This window comes from Elephas maximus, chromosome 3, assembly GCF_024166365.1.
Source record: "Elephas maximus indicus isolate mEleMax1 chromosome 3, mEleMax1 primary haplotype, whole genome shotgun sequence".
Lineage (NCBI taxonomy): Eukaryota > Metazoa > Chordata > Mammalia > Proboscidea > Elephantidae > Elephas > Elephas maximus.
In genome coordinates, this window is record NC_064821.1 from 191,934,786 (window position 1) to 191,947,446 (window position 12,661).

Consider the following 12,661-nt stretch of genomic DNA (forward strand, 5'->3'; position numbering starts at 1 on the left):
AAAAATCCTTTAAAAAGGACATCGTGCACTCAGACTGCCTCATACATGTCTAAATTTTCACTTGACTGTAAAACAAAGTGGAACTAGAAACAGCAGTTTCTGCAAGAAAGAGTATGTAGATTTCTATCAGAGAGTTCCTGGTCAAACAAGGACTTTTGGCCTACATCAAAGGATTGGTAAATAAAATGCACAGTCACATGTTTTAAGAGAAAATGCCAGCTGTATTTGTAATTAGGTAATAAAATGTTTAAAGAAGTATTTTTTTATGCTTACCCACTTCAAATGACTTTTTCAGTTAAACGACTAATTACTGGCCCAAATTATGTCAGGTTAGAGGGCTTCTACTATAGATACATAAGAAACTACATTTTCCATAGACAAGACTATTAGATAAAAGTTTATAGCGGAAACTTATTACCTTATAGAATGACTCATAAATTCGAACTTTTACAACAGCGGCACCAGTCCTAATACCAGACACCAAAATCATATCTCCTTGTTTCTCTTCTTTTTCCATCTCGGCTATATACTCTGGGGGAGAATATTCTGCTTCAGAATATTTCAGAATCCTAAAGAAATAAAGTAAGTTTTTTTTCCTAGCAGAATCAAATAATCTTCTTCGAAAAGGCCCTAAGAGGTTTTTTTTTTTTAAAATGTGGTAAAATATGTGGTGCATTAATTACTTTTGTGTATGGCCTTTTTATAGCCATGGGCTTGTAACTCCCACCCAGGTGATTGTGTGATAGGGTAATTCCTGCCTACCGAGGAGACTGGTCAGTTTTGCCTTAAAAGAGCCAATCAATTCCAGAGCAAAGAGCCCACCACCACTAAAGAAGGAAAGACCCACAGGAGACAGTGCAGTGGACTTCCCCACCCACAGAGCGAGAAAGCTGAGTGTCTTTGGACAGAGACAGAAGACCAAGGAGAAGTCTACACCTGACCCACGTATTTGGGACTGGCCAGCCTCCAAAACCTCGTAAGCCATTTCCTTTATATGGTCTGTGAGTACTGTGGGATGTTGCAAGAAATTAGGGAACCCAAAGACAGGAGAGAGAGCGCTGAGGCGAGAGGGAATAGCTGACATCAGAGGTGATGGAGTGGAACAGCAGCTTGGAAAAGTTGGACATTTGGGACATCTTTAACCTCTGCCTCCAAGGAACCAGCTTTGTGCTGATCCTTACAAAAGAAATTATCCACTTAAACATACATAATAAAACATTTGCCACCTCAGCCATTTTTACATGTACAACTCAGTGATATTAATTAGGTTCGCCATGTTGCATTATCTATCACCGCTATGAATTTCCAAATTTTTTCATCACTCTTAGTAGAAATCGATAATTACCCCTTCCTCTCCCACCTGCTCTTGGCAACCACTAATAAACTTTGGTCTCTGTACATTTGCCTATTCTAGATATTTCATATAAGTGGAATCATACAATATTTGTCCTTGTGTGTCTGACTTATTTCACTCAGCGTAACGTTTTCAAGGTTCATCTGTGTCATAGCATGCATCAAACCTTCATTTTTCTTTATGGCTGAATATTATTGCATTGTATGTGGCCACCACATTTCGTTTATCCATTATCCAAAACAATTTGGATTGTTTCCATCTTTTGGCTTTTGTGAATAGTGCTGTAATGAACGTTGGTGTACAAGTACCTCTTTGAGTCCCTGCTTTCAAGTCTTTTGGGGTATATGTAGCCCAAAAGATTTTAAACATAGTCTGTTCAATGCCCACAGAGTGTAAAACATTTTAAAATTTCTTTTTTCCATAAGAGCCGTAAGAAAAAGTAGTGTGCCTCTGGTTAAAACTGTTGTGAGACTAAAACTTGGATTGAGAGTTATTTCTTAATACTAAAGACAAAATTTCATGCTATTATCCCACTCACTCTGTTTCAGCATGTGCAGATGCCATGAGCCACAAAACTGCCAGAATATGCACCTGGCTCAAATAACTGTGTAGTCCTGAGCTCATGAACTCCTCTACAGTGGCTCAAGGTAGGCTGTCATAAAGATACCTACATCCATACCGTATGTCATTCTATCGTAGACATTTCCCCCAGTGAATTTATCTATTTCAAAAAAGTCCGGTCAGCAAAGCCCACAAAAATGGCTGCTGTTGAAAGGGCCACATGAACCAGAGACTACATCAGCCTGAGACCAGAAGAACTAGATGGTGCCCAGCTACAACCAAGGACTGCCCTGACAGGGAACACAACAGAGAACCCCTGAGGGAGCAGGAGAGCAGTGGGATACAGACCCCAAATTCCCATAAGACCAGACTTAATGGTCTTACTGAGACTGGAAGGACTGCGGTGGTCATGGCCCCCAGACCTTCTGTTGGCCCAGGACAGGAACCATTCCCGAAGCCAACTCTTCAGACATGGATTGGACTGGACAATGGGTTGGAGAGGGATGCTGGTGAGGAGTGAGCTTCTTGGATCAGGTGGACATTTGAGACTATGTTGGCATCTCCTGCCTGGAGGGGAGATGAGAGGGTGGAGGTGGTTAGAAGCTGACTAAATGGACACAAAAAGAGAGAGTGGAGGGAGAGAGCAGGCTGTCTCATTAGGGGGAGAGTAATTGGGAGTGTGTAGCAAGGTGTATATGGGTTTTTGTGTGAGAGACTGGCTTGATTTGTAAACTTTCACTTAAAGCACAACAAAAATTATTTAAAAAAAAAACAAAAAACGCTGCTGTTCAGCGTGCCAATCAATGGCAGATGTCTCCCTCAAAGTCAGATGGTTTATGTTTGGTTTCAAGGTTACCTAATTTTATTAGACAGTTCTCCTCTTGCTGACTCGTTATCCTGGGCACTGCTCCACTCAAACATCATTCCTGCCAAGCTACTAAAAGTATTTCCTGTAGAGCAAGCCAAAAGCAGACAAGAAAGAATTACATATTCAGAAATATTCAGCTATCTTTAACAAGACAGGGAAACCTAACTAAAAAATTATCCTTAGGCCTCTTTCATAGCAATTAAAAGCATTATCATTAATGAATTAAAAGTTACTCCAGGGAGATCTCTACACAAAGACTGTAAGTGCTGTTACTGCACAAACATTCTGGAAGTAAAAAAGACTCAAGCTGATTAACTTTTGATTGACAAACATTATGCCACACTCTGTTTCTTTCTACATAAAGGCCACCTTATAGACTACCGTATGGTTGACAGGCATCTTTAATCCTGGTCCCTTTAACATAAATTTTTATAAACACTGGATTCCAGAATATTTCTAATATGCTCATTTTTCAGATTAAAAAAATTACTCTTTACTAAATAGTTTACAAAGAGGCAGTAAATTTAAATGTTTTTAATACCATGTTGCATCATTAATACAGTATAGTAAAAGCAAGATACAATCAGTCTCAAGAAACATTAACTCAAAATTATAAAACTTTCTCAGAGCTTTACATTTAATTCTTCAGGCCTATTTCAAGGGGACAGATCAAAAGAGAGCTAGTAATAAATTTTAAAAAAGAAATATTCTGAGTTGTTGATCCAGGGACCATGAGCAGAAGCTCAGCGGCAGGACTTGGATATTTATGAAAAGCTCTAAAATGACCAATGCTATTGCAGGAAAAATTTTATGAAAGCATGTAGCTACATGTTGAACTGTTCTCAGAATTATTAATTCCTCATCTACTTGAGCTCCGTATGAGAAAAGAAAAATTATTTCCAACCTACTTTTCTCTCTCAAATTCCTGTTTTCAAGCGTTAAACACACACAAAAAAAAAACCACAAAGGACGTATTATTTCATTTTAGGTAATTTTGTTGAATCTTCTGAAGTTCATTACCTTCAGCATCCAATGCCCTCACCATCAGTTCCAGCGGAGAATCATCTACATAGAGCTCCCGGGTTCGAGATACAATTTCAATGCTATGTATCACATCGACCTTAACGTCACAGCGCAGTTCGTGGTCGGTCACTAGGATGAACCCAAAAACTGAGAATTTAATTCAACAGGTCGTGAATCTATTAAATATCTCAAATATTCAGAAGTGGATTCTAAAGATTATGAAAAAGAAAGGCTTGCAACAGCTGCTTTTACCTGTGAAAGAAGACCTAAGGACTGCTTTTACCTATAGAAGAAAACAGCATAAAGCATAAGGCTTTCTGTTTACAAGAGATACTAGATCAATGATTCCTAAACACTAATCTGTGATATTTTCACTTGTCATGGAAAAATGATAAAAATAAAAGTGAATAGGTAGTAAAATTAAACGGATTCACTTTCGAGGGCTATACTTTATTCTTACATCATGTCCAACTTTCTCATGTTCAAATGTTTTTCTATTATGAAATGATAGTGTTAAAAAAGTAAAAAAGTGACCATCAACTTGTCTCTCTCATTTTCAACTTTTTTTTCTGAACCCCAAGATTAAAGAGCCTGGGAACCACTGTATTAGGCCAGAGTACCGGTTAACATACCCACAATGAAATTCAGAAACTCTACTTAAAATAGTACAGGATGAAATGAGAATGAAATAAAAATTATTTTGTACTACTATCTTTGAAAACACTCCCTCCTACCACATTTACCACAGATTAGAGAACTGTCTACATAACTGCCCCATTCCGCTGTACTATTTATACATTTTTAGTTTTAGCTTCACCCACAAGTAACGAAAAGCAAAGTCACTGCCGCTACGATATCCAAAATTACTAATGGGGCATTAGGGGCAAACTCTGTCCCTATCCATGGGTCTGGTTTCATGGGATTTTAAAAATCAAAGGAGAATGTTAATCAGATAATACAAATGCCCCTAGCCAAAGGCTAAAGTACATCAAATACACTTATTTCAGGAAAAGCTATACTTCCTTTTACAAAAAAGTATTAAATTTGAATTAATCATCTTGAAACTATACACTAGGGTTGAATAAATAAGTAAATATATTGTAGATAGTGAGAAGCTTTTTACTTTCAGAGAAAGAAGTTACAAATTAGCAAGTGAGGAAGGCTAGAATGACCCTGTAGTGCAGGTTAGCTTATTAGTACGAACTCATGTTTAACGTATATACAGATGCATATAGAAATAAACATAGATGTGGGTGTATGGAGCTCTGGTGGTGCAGTGGTTAAGAGCTCAGCTGCTAACCAAAAGATTGGCAGTTCGAATCCACCATCCACTCCTTGGAAACCCTACGGGGTAGTTCTACTCCATCCCATAGGGTTGCTATGAGTCAGAAAGGACTTGATGGTAACGGGTTTGGTTTTTTGGTTTATGTGTGTATACAAAGGAGCCCTGGTTGCGCAAGTGGTTAAGCACTTGACTACTAACTGAAATGTTTGTGGTTCAAACTCACCAGCTGCTTTATGGAAGAAATACATGGCATTCAGCTTCTGTAAAGATTACAGTTCCGGAAACCCTATGGGGCAGTACTATTCTGCTCTTTAGGGTTACTATGAGTCAGAATTGACTCAGAATGTTTTTTTTTTAATGTGTGTATACATATGTTTGTATATATAAAAAACTGTACATATATTTAACTCTGTCTGCTGAGAGGGCCTAAAAGCAGTGACAGCCCAGTAGCAACGAGCATACTGGCACTCTGATCTTGGTTTTTAAACACCATTCTCTAATAAAAAGAACCAGGACTCCTGAAGAAATGGCTGAGTCTAGGGCTGGAGCAGGGAAAATACATGATGAGTCTGGTGTATCTTGTAGTGCCAGAAAATAAAAAAAGTATTTTCAAAAAGTTTTTTTAATAGATAAATAGAGATGGGGGCAAGTCCAAAGGACCCAGAAGCCAGCCTGAAAGAGCTTCCAAAGACAAAAGCTGGAAAAAAATGGAAGAAAAAAATAAATTATTATAGTATTGGATTATAACCCAAAGAATAAACTAAATATCCATGAGTCCATACTGATGTAAATACTGTTTGAATAAATAAATAACTGGGGGAGAAAGGACGAATCTCTTACATGCCAGATGATGAATGTAGAAGGAATGAAGGAAATAGAAAATCACCATTAGAATACCACAGTAATAACTGCTACAGGCAAGATTCACTGATAAATGCTAAAATTAATGCTAAGCTTTAAGGAGAAATGGAATATTTGCATAGCCTCAAAGTATCGCCTCCCAAATATTTATTAATTACCATGGTGGTTTCAGCGCCCTGATGGCACAGTGGTTAACAGCCTGGCTTCGAGCCAAAAGGTTGGCAGTTGGAATCCACCAGCCCCTCCCTGGAAACTCTACAGGGGCAGTTCTACTCTGCCCTGTAGGATCGCTATGAGTTGGGATTGACTCGATGGCAATGGGGTTTGGGTTTTGGGTGATGATTTTCATTTCTCCTCCAGGAAGTGAAGTTCAGTCTAAGGCTGTACTTAGTACTCTAATGAGTAGCACATGGAAAAGGGAAAATGTTGACTTTACAGTGGAGAAACCTGACAGACACCATGTTAACCAAGTGATCAAGTTTAACATCACCAGTGATAAATAAATGCTGATATCCTCTGATATGATGAAATAAGAAGAGTTCTTCATTTCTGTGGTCTGCTTCCTAAAATTCATAACCCCAGTCTAATCATGAGAAAACATCAGATAAACTGAGGGACATTCCAACAAAATATCTGACCAACACTCTTTAAAAGCGTCATGAAAGCAAGGAAAGACTGAGAAACTGTAAAGTTCCGAGGAGATGAAGCAGACACGACAACTTGGTTTAGCAAGGTGGTCTTCTGGATTGAATCCTACAGCAGAAAAGGACATTACTGGGAAAAATGGTGAAATCCAAAGTTTAGTTAATAGTATTGTACCGATGTAAATCTCTTAAGTTTAATAATTGTATTATCATTACATAAGACCTTAACATCAGGGGAAACTACGTGAGGGGGAAATGGGAACTCTGTACCATCTTTGTATCTTTTCTGTAAATCTAAAATTATCTTAAATGAAGAGTTTTAAAAATTAAATTAATCTCCTACTCAATTAATATTTAATTGAGGAACAAAACCTGAAGTTAAAGAACTGAAGACCAAGACACAGGGGTCCGTGGATAAGAACCAAGAGAAGCTGGAATCTCACGGAATAAGCTGGTGGAATCTACCATTAAGGAAGAGTGCCAGGGATCGTAAAGGGAGCAGTTAAGTAAGAGTTTTAGGGTAATGAATAAAGTTAGCAATTTAGAAAAACTCTAGTTTCCTTCCCCAAATGCTTTTCTACTAAATTAATGACTGAAGAATAGGAGGATTTAGCTAGCGTGCATCATACTAGGAAGAACCCAGTTATCAAAATAGAAGATAATCAACCAATTCTTAAAAATCTGGGCATACGGGATATAAAAATATGTATTAAAATCTGGTATAAAATTCAAAAAATCCATTCAAACTCTCCCTTAATCAAGAGTTTACCAGACTTGTGCATTATGTTCTTTTAAGATCTATCTGTGGGATCAAACTGACAATAGCAACTCAAAAGGTTAGATAGGAACCTCAGGGGGCAGTGAGTTTATGTCAATGGGGGAAGAGCAACTCAAAAAGGAGGGTGAGAATGGTTGTACAACTCGAAGAATGTAACGTATGTCACTGAACTGTACATGCAGAAACTTGAATTGGTGTAAGTTCTGCTGTGTATATTCTCAACAGCAACAATAAAAAATAAAATAAATTATTAAAAAGAAAACAGATTTTACTGGAAATGCTAATAATCAAAATAACCATTGTATGCGTCCATCCTCTTGTTTACAGGAGAAAGGTTAATGAAGAGGAAAAAGAAAGGAAGAAGGGAAGATGATGAGAAGGCAGGGAAGGAAGTAGGGACAAAGGGGAAAAAAAAGGCAGGCAGCGTAAGCTTAGATAATATATATACTAGATATTTAGGGGAACTGGATAATCTAGTGTTAGTTAAGTGTGAAATTAAATTCTTTTCTTCAATTAAGAAATATGCAGGGCAATGGCAGAACAGATGCAGCTGTGACCCTACAAAGAAAATCTGAAAAGTTTTTCAATACAGGGTCACTGACCATAAGGGGAAAAAAAAAATCACTTTGGATGATTTACAAGTAAATTTATATTGGTTAGAAGAAATATCAAATACTTAACTTATCTGCTTTTAAAACTAAGAGGAAATAATATTTAAAAATTCTTATTTTCAGGTCCCTATTACTTCAGATGGAAACCCTCGTGGCATAGTGGTTAAGTGCTACGGCTGCTAACCAAAGGGTTGGCGGTTCGAATCTGCCAGGTGCTCCCTGGAAACTCTACTGGGCAGTTCTACTCTGTCCTATAGGGTCGCCATGAGTTGGAATCGACTCGACAGCACTGGGTTTGTTTTTTTTGGTTTGGTTTATTACTTCAGATCTACAATGGAGTTAGGTAATAAACAAAATGAGACAGAGAAGAAGAAAGCTGATACAGGGAGATGAAAAAGGAAAGAAAAAAACTAAGAAAATAAAGCCAGAACTGACTGAGAGAACCAACAGGATGCAGAGCCAGAGACAAAAAGAGGGAGCAAAAACAACAAATATTTCCTGTTTGCCCCTGATTTATCCCAGCTTCCAAAAGCAGTTAAATATTTGACATTCCTTCTAAATATCCTGATTATCCCCCACTGCAATAGCTAATCAATCATAACTATTTACTAAACTACTACGTGCAAAAGTACTGATTCCCCCTCACTTGCCCCATCTCTCTACCAGTCAGAATCTTCCAGTTGTCCAAACCCTTTCTTCATCCTCTATGTGAGCTTTTTCACCAAAAATTATGCTCTCATCTCCAAACTCCTCTCTCTGTCCTGTACCTAAGGTTAAAAGCCTAGATTTCCCACCACAAAAAGGCACATTCATAGAGTCATAGATGATTTCTGGAAGGATACAGAAAAGTGGTTGCCTCTTGGAGAACTGAGGTTAGAGGAAATTTTACTTTTCACTACATAATCTTTTACATTCTTTCAATGTTTTACCAACAGAACAAAGTTTATAAACAATCTAGCACTCTTACCAGATGAAACATGCCTACCTCAAGTCTCTCACCTCTATCCATCATCTCTGTCATAACCACTAATTTTCTTTACTACACTATCACCAAAAACATTGTAAATAAAATTCTAAGCACCTAAACACCAATGGAATGCTTTAATCTTTCCAATTTTACAGGTGCCTCATCGCTAGTGGGCAACTCAATAAATATTTATCCAACAAATGAATGCACAATTTCTCCTAGGCATGTGCTTCCCTCTCAAAATGCCTCAATCCCCACCCCCTTCAGAGTGCCCGTCCCTACTCAAATGGGAATGCACCTGGTAAGACACCAAGACTAACATTGACCATTGGGAGTTTCCATCATCTACGTGCACAATTGTTTTAGTAGTCAAACTGGGAAAATCCATTTGAAGATACTTAACTTTGCAATATTTACCACTAGATAGATGAAATTAAGCTGAGAGCCAGATTTGAAAAATTTCCTAGCATTTGTATGAATGCATCTTTTGATATCAGATTGAATTCCGGTAGAGTAATTAATGTCACTACTAAAAATAGAAAATAACATTATATGACCAAATCAATACTTTTCTGACCTCCATTATCCTCCTCCATCCCTTGTAGCTGCCCTGCATGACATGGTCCTCTAAAATGAGAGATATACCACATTTTATTATTTAAGACACTCATTTTTTCACATTTTAACAAATCCGAAGTTGGTATACAGCTTATAATTGATGACACCTTACAATCGCTGTCAGCCAGGCAAACAGCCATCACCTACCTGTCACTGTCTATACATGTGAGAACATTACAAGGGCCAGCATCAAAACTTGCAGAATGGGTATTAGTGGTTGGAAGAAAATCTGGTGGACAATAATAGAATATTATTTTCTCCCCTAGGAACCAAACAATTAAGGGGAAGAGGTAGGAAAGGTGGTGACTCAGGTGTGTTTAGCACCTCTCTAAAGCTGGAGACTTTTGTTTTTACAGATCAGATCTATAAAATTGCAAAGCCAATTTAAGAATCCAAAAACTATAGCTTTTAGGTGTTTTTAAAAAATTGGTTATTTTAAGAAATGCTACATCACTAACACTCCTAATGGCATAGAGAAAGGTGCTGTGGGGAAAACACAGACACTGATGATGCCCTGTCAAAAAGTGATTCAGGAAAGTCTGAAATGTAATTTTAGGAGTATCTTATCAAATTTATTTTGCTTATCTTTTCTTTTTTATTAGGCATGAATAACTGGCTAATTAAGCCTAAGAGATCTTTCAGTAGGTATAAAACAAAAATTTCAAGTGAAAAAAAAAATCATAGTTTAATTGGCAGTGTTTTTCTTTTTTTAGTGGAACTATTATGTTCCTTATAGATGGATGGAACCTTCAACTATATGAAATATGGTATGTGTGCCTTATAGATGGATGGAACCTTCAACTATATGAAATATGGTATGCCAAGCACCTTGAGGAGGATCCCTGGTGGTGCAATGGTTAAGCACTCACCTGCACATAAAAGCTTGGCAGTTCAAACGCACCAGCGGCTCCAAGGAAGAAAAATGGGGCAGTCTTTATGACCTTGAAAATCCTAGAGTTGCTATGAGTTGGAATTGACTCAATGGCAACAGGTTTGGTTTTTTCTCATTAAGCACCCTGAATTTCTCATTAATAACCTATTATACCTTTATCATTTATCAAAATATTTAAAGCTGTTTTGATATTTCTGGCCTATAGGTATGGTAATGAGTGTCAGAAACTCAGAAATACAAAAAGTCCTTGCCTTATTTGGATATGAACAGAATTTCTTGCGTTGCTCTGGACTAAAATACACTAGTGTAGGCTTCTCAAACTTTAGTATGTATAAGAATCACCTGGAGAGCCTGTTAAAACACAGATTCCTTGGTCTACCCCAGAGATTCTGATATAGCAGATCTGGGGTAGGGCCTAAGAAGCCCTGGTGGTCCGGTGGTTAAAGCAACTGACTGCTAACTTAAAGGTTGGCAGTTTGAAACCACCAGCTGCTCTGTGGGAGAAAGACGTGCAGTCTGCTTCTGTAGAGATTTACGGCCTTAGAAACCCTAAGGGGTCCCTGTGAGTCAGAATGGGCTCAACCTGCGGTGAGTTGGAGTAGTGCCTGAGAATTTACATTTATAACAAGGAGTCCCAGGTGGTGCAAACAGTTAACATGCTCAGCTGCTAACCAAAGGGTTGAAAGCTCAAGTCTACCCAGAGATGCCTCAAAAGAAAGACCTGGAGATTTACTTCTGAAAAATCAGTCACTGAAAACCCTATGGAACACAGTTCAACTCTGACACACATGGGGTTGCCATGAGTTGCAATCAACTCAACAGCAGTGCGTTTGGTTTCTTTGGGTTTACTGCAGGAATCCCTATTCATCTCAACTTTTGAAGCCAACACCATTTGTGTTAACCATCAATACAAGATATCAGATTACTCTACCCCAGACCAAGTCTTTACATAGTATTTTCCCTCAACATACCTATCTCTCGAGCAAGAATAATACTGCTGAGGCGTATCGGTTGGGTAGATTCAGCAATGAGTATGGCTCTTTGGGAACACAAGCTGCCATTTTCATATAAAGGTTCAACAGTAACTGCATCATGATGGGTAGAATGCCTGCCAGAACAAAACACTTGAGTTTGCAAAAAAAAAAAAAAAAAAAAGTGGGTTAAAGTTAACTTTTGGTGGAACACAGATTCCTGTAGTACTTCCACGTTATATACTACCAGATGTATTTAAATGACTCTTTAAAGTAGGAACACTGCTTAGTGACATAAGAATTAAAGTCGGAGAGACTGATCAGAACCTTTTCCCAACGGTCCCTTGTGCAGTCACAGAAGTATTACACTCCTCCCTCAATATTTAAAATAAGATTAATGTTACATTCTTCCCTCATTGTGTTAAAGTAGGATTAATGTTGTATTTTCAATAATGAGAGTTTGGGGTTTCTCATCCTCGACACTAGGCAACCGACATGTAAATTGGAAAAGTCACCTCAATTATGAGATGTGAGTCCAAATCAAAATATTTTTAAAAAACAGGGAAAAAGCTCATAATTTTTGGTTGTGTGAAAGGAACAGTTTCAAATGTTAGAAATGTTAGTAAGATTCCTTGCATCATCCTCACAGTCGGTAAGCACAACACACAGGGTCATCTTACAAGCCTGATTCCCTTATACTTCCTCATAACATGGGAGGGAAATTTTTCACACTCTGAATAAACCTCCTTAGGAGAAAGTAAAGGGAAATCTACTCCACTTAAGAGTGAACTTGGAATCCCTGGGTGATACAAATAATGTACTCAGCTACTAACTGAAAAGTTGGAGCCTCCAGTTCACCCAGAGACACCTCAGAAGAAAGGCCTGGTGATTTATTTAAAAAAATTAACCTTCAAAATCCTGTGGAGCACCGTTCTACTCTGACACACATGGGGTTGCCGTGATTTGGAAGAGACTCCATGGCAACTGGTTTACAGTGAACCCTCTCACATCTTGGAGCTCATTTTATTTAGGTTTCTTCACACCTTGGATAACTTACAACCTATCTTTGGGTTCTCTCACACCAAGAAGTCATATCTGTCCATTCTCAGTCAGGAAGTTTCCTCACACTTCAAGTGCATACCCTCATATAAGGAGGGAAATTTTTATATTCCATGTAGATCTCATCTCCATCCAAGATGAATCCTGTCATCTTCCAAGAAGCTTACAC

General features: G+C 38.0%; 1 protein-coding gene across 1 annotated transcript in view; it reads right to left on the minus strand.

The window, feature by feature from the left end:
* NUP210L (nucleoporin 210 like) overlaps positions 1 to 12,661 on the minus strand; it is a 145,105-nt gene that overhangs the window by 130,375 nt on the left and 2,069 nt on the right. Inside the window, exons 2-5 of the mRNA XM_049880588.1 lie at positions 11,434 to 11,570; positions 3,804 to 3,935; positions 2,772 to 2,865; positions 419 to 569 (exon numbers count right to left, since the gene is read on the minus strand). Coding sequence (XP_049736545.1) covers positions 419 to 569; positions 2,772 to 2,865; positions 3,804 to 3,935; positions 11,434 to 11,570 — 514 coding nt within the window. The remainder of the gene's footprint in view (positions 1 to 418; positions 570 to 2,771; positions 2,866 to 3,803; positions 3,936 to 11,433; positions 11,571 to 12,661) is intronic.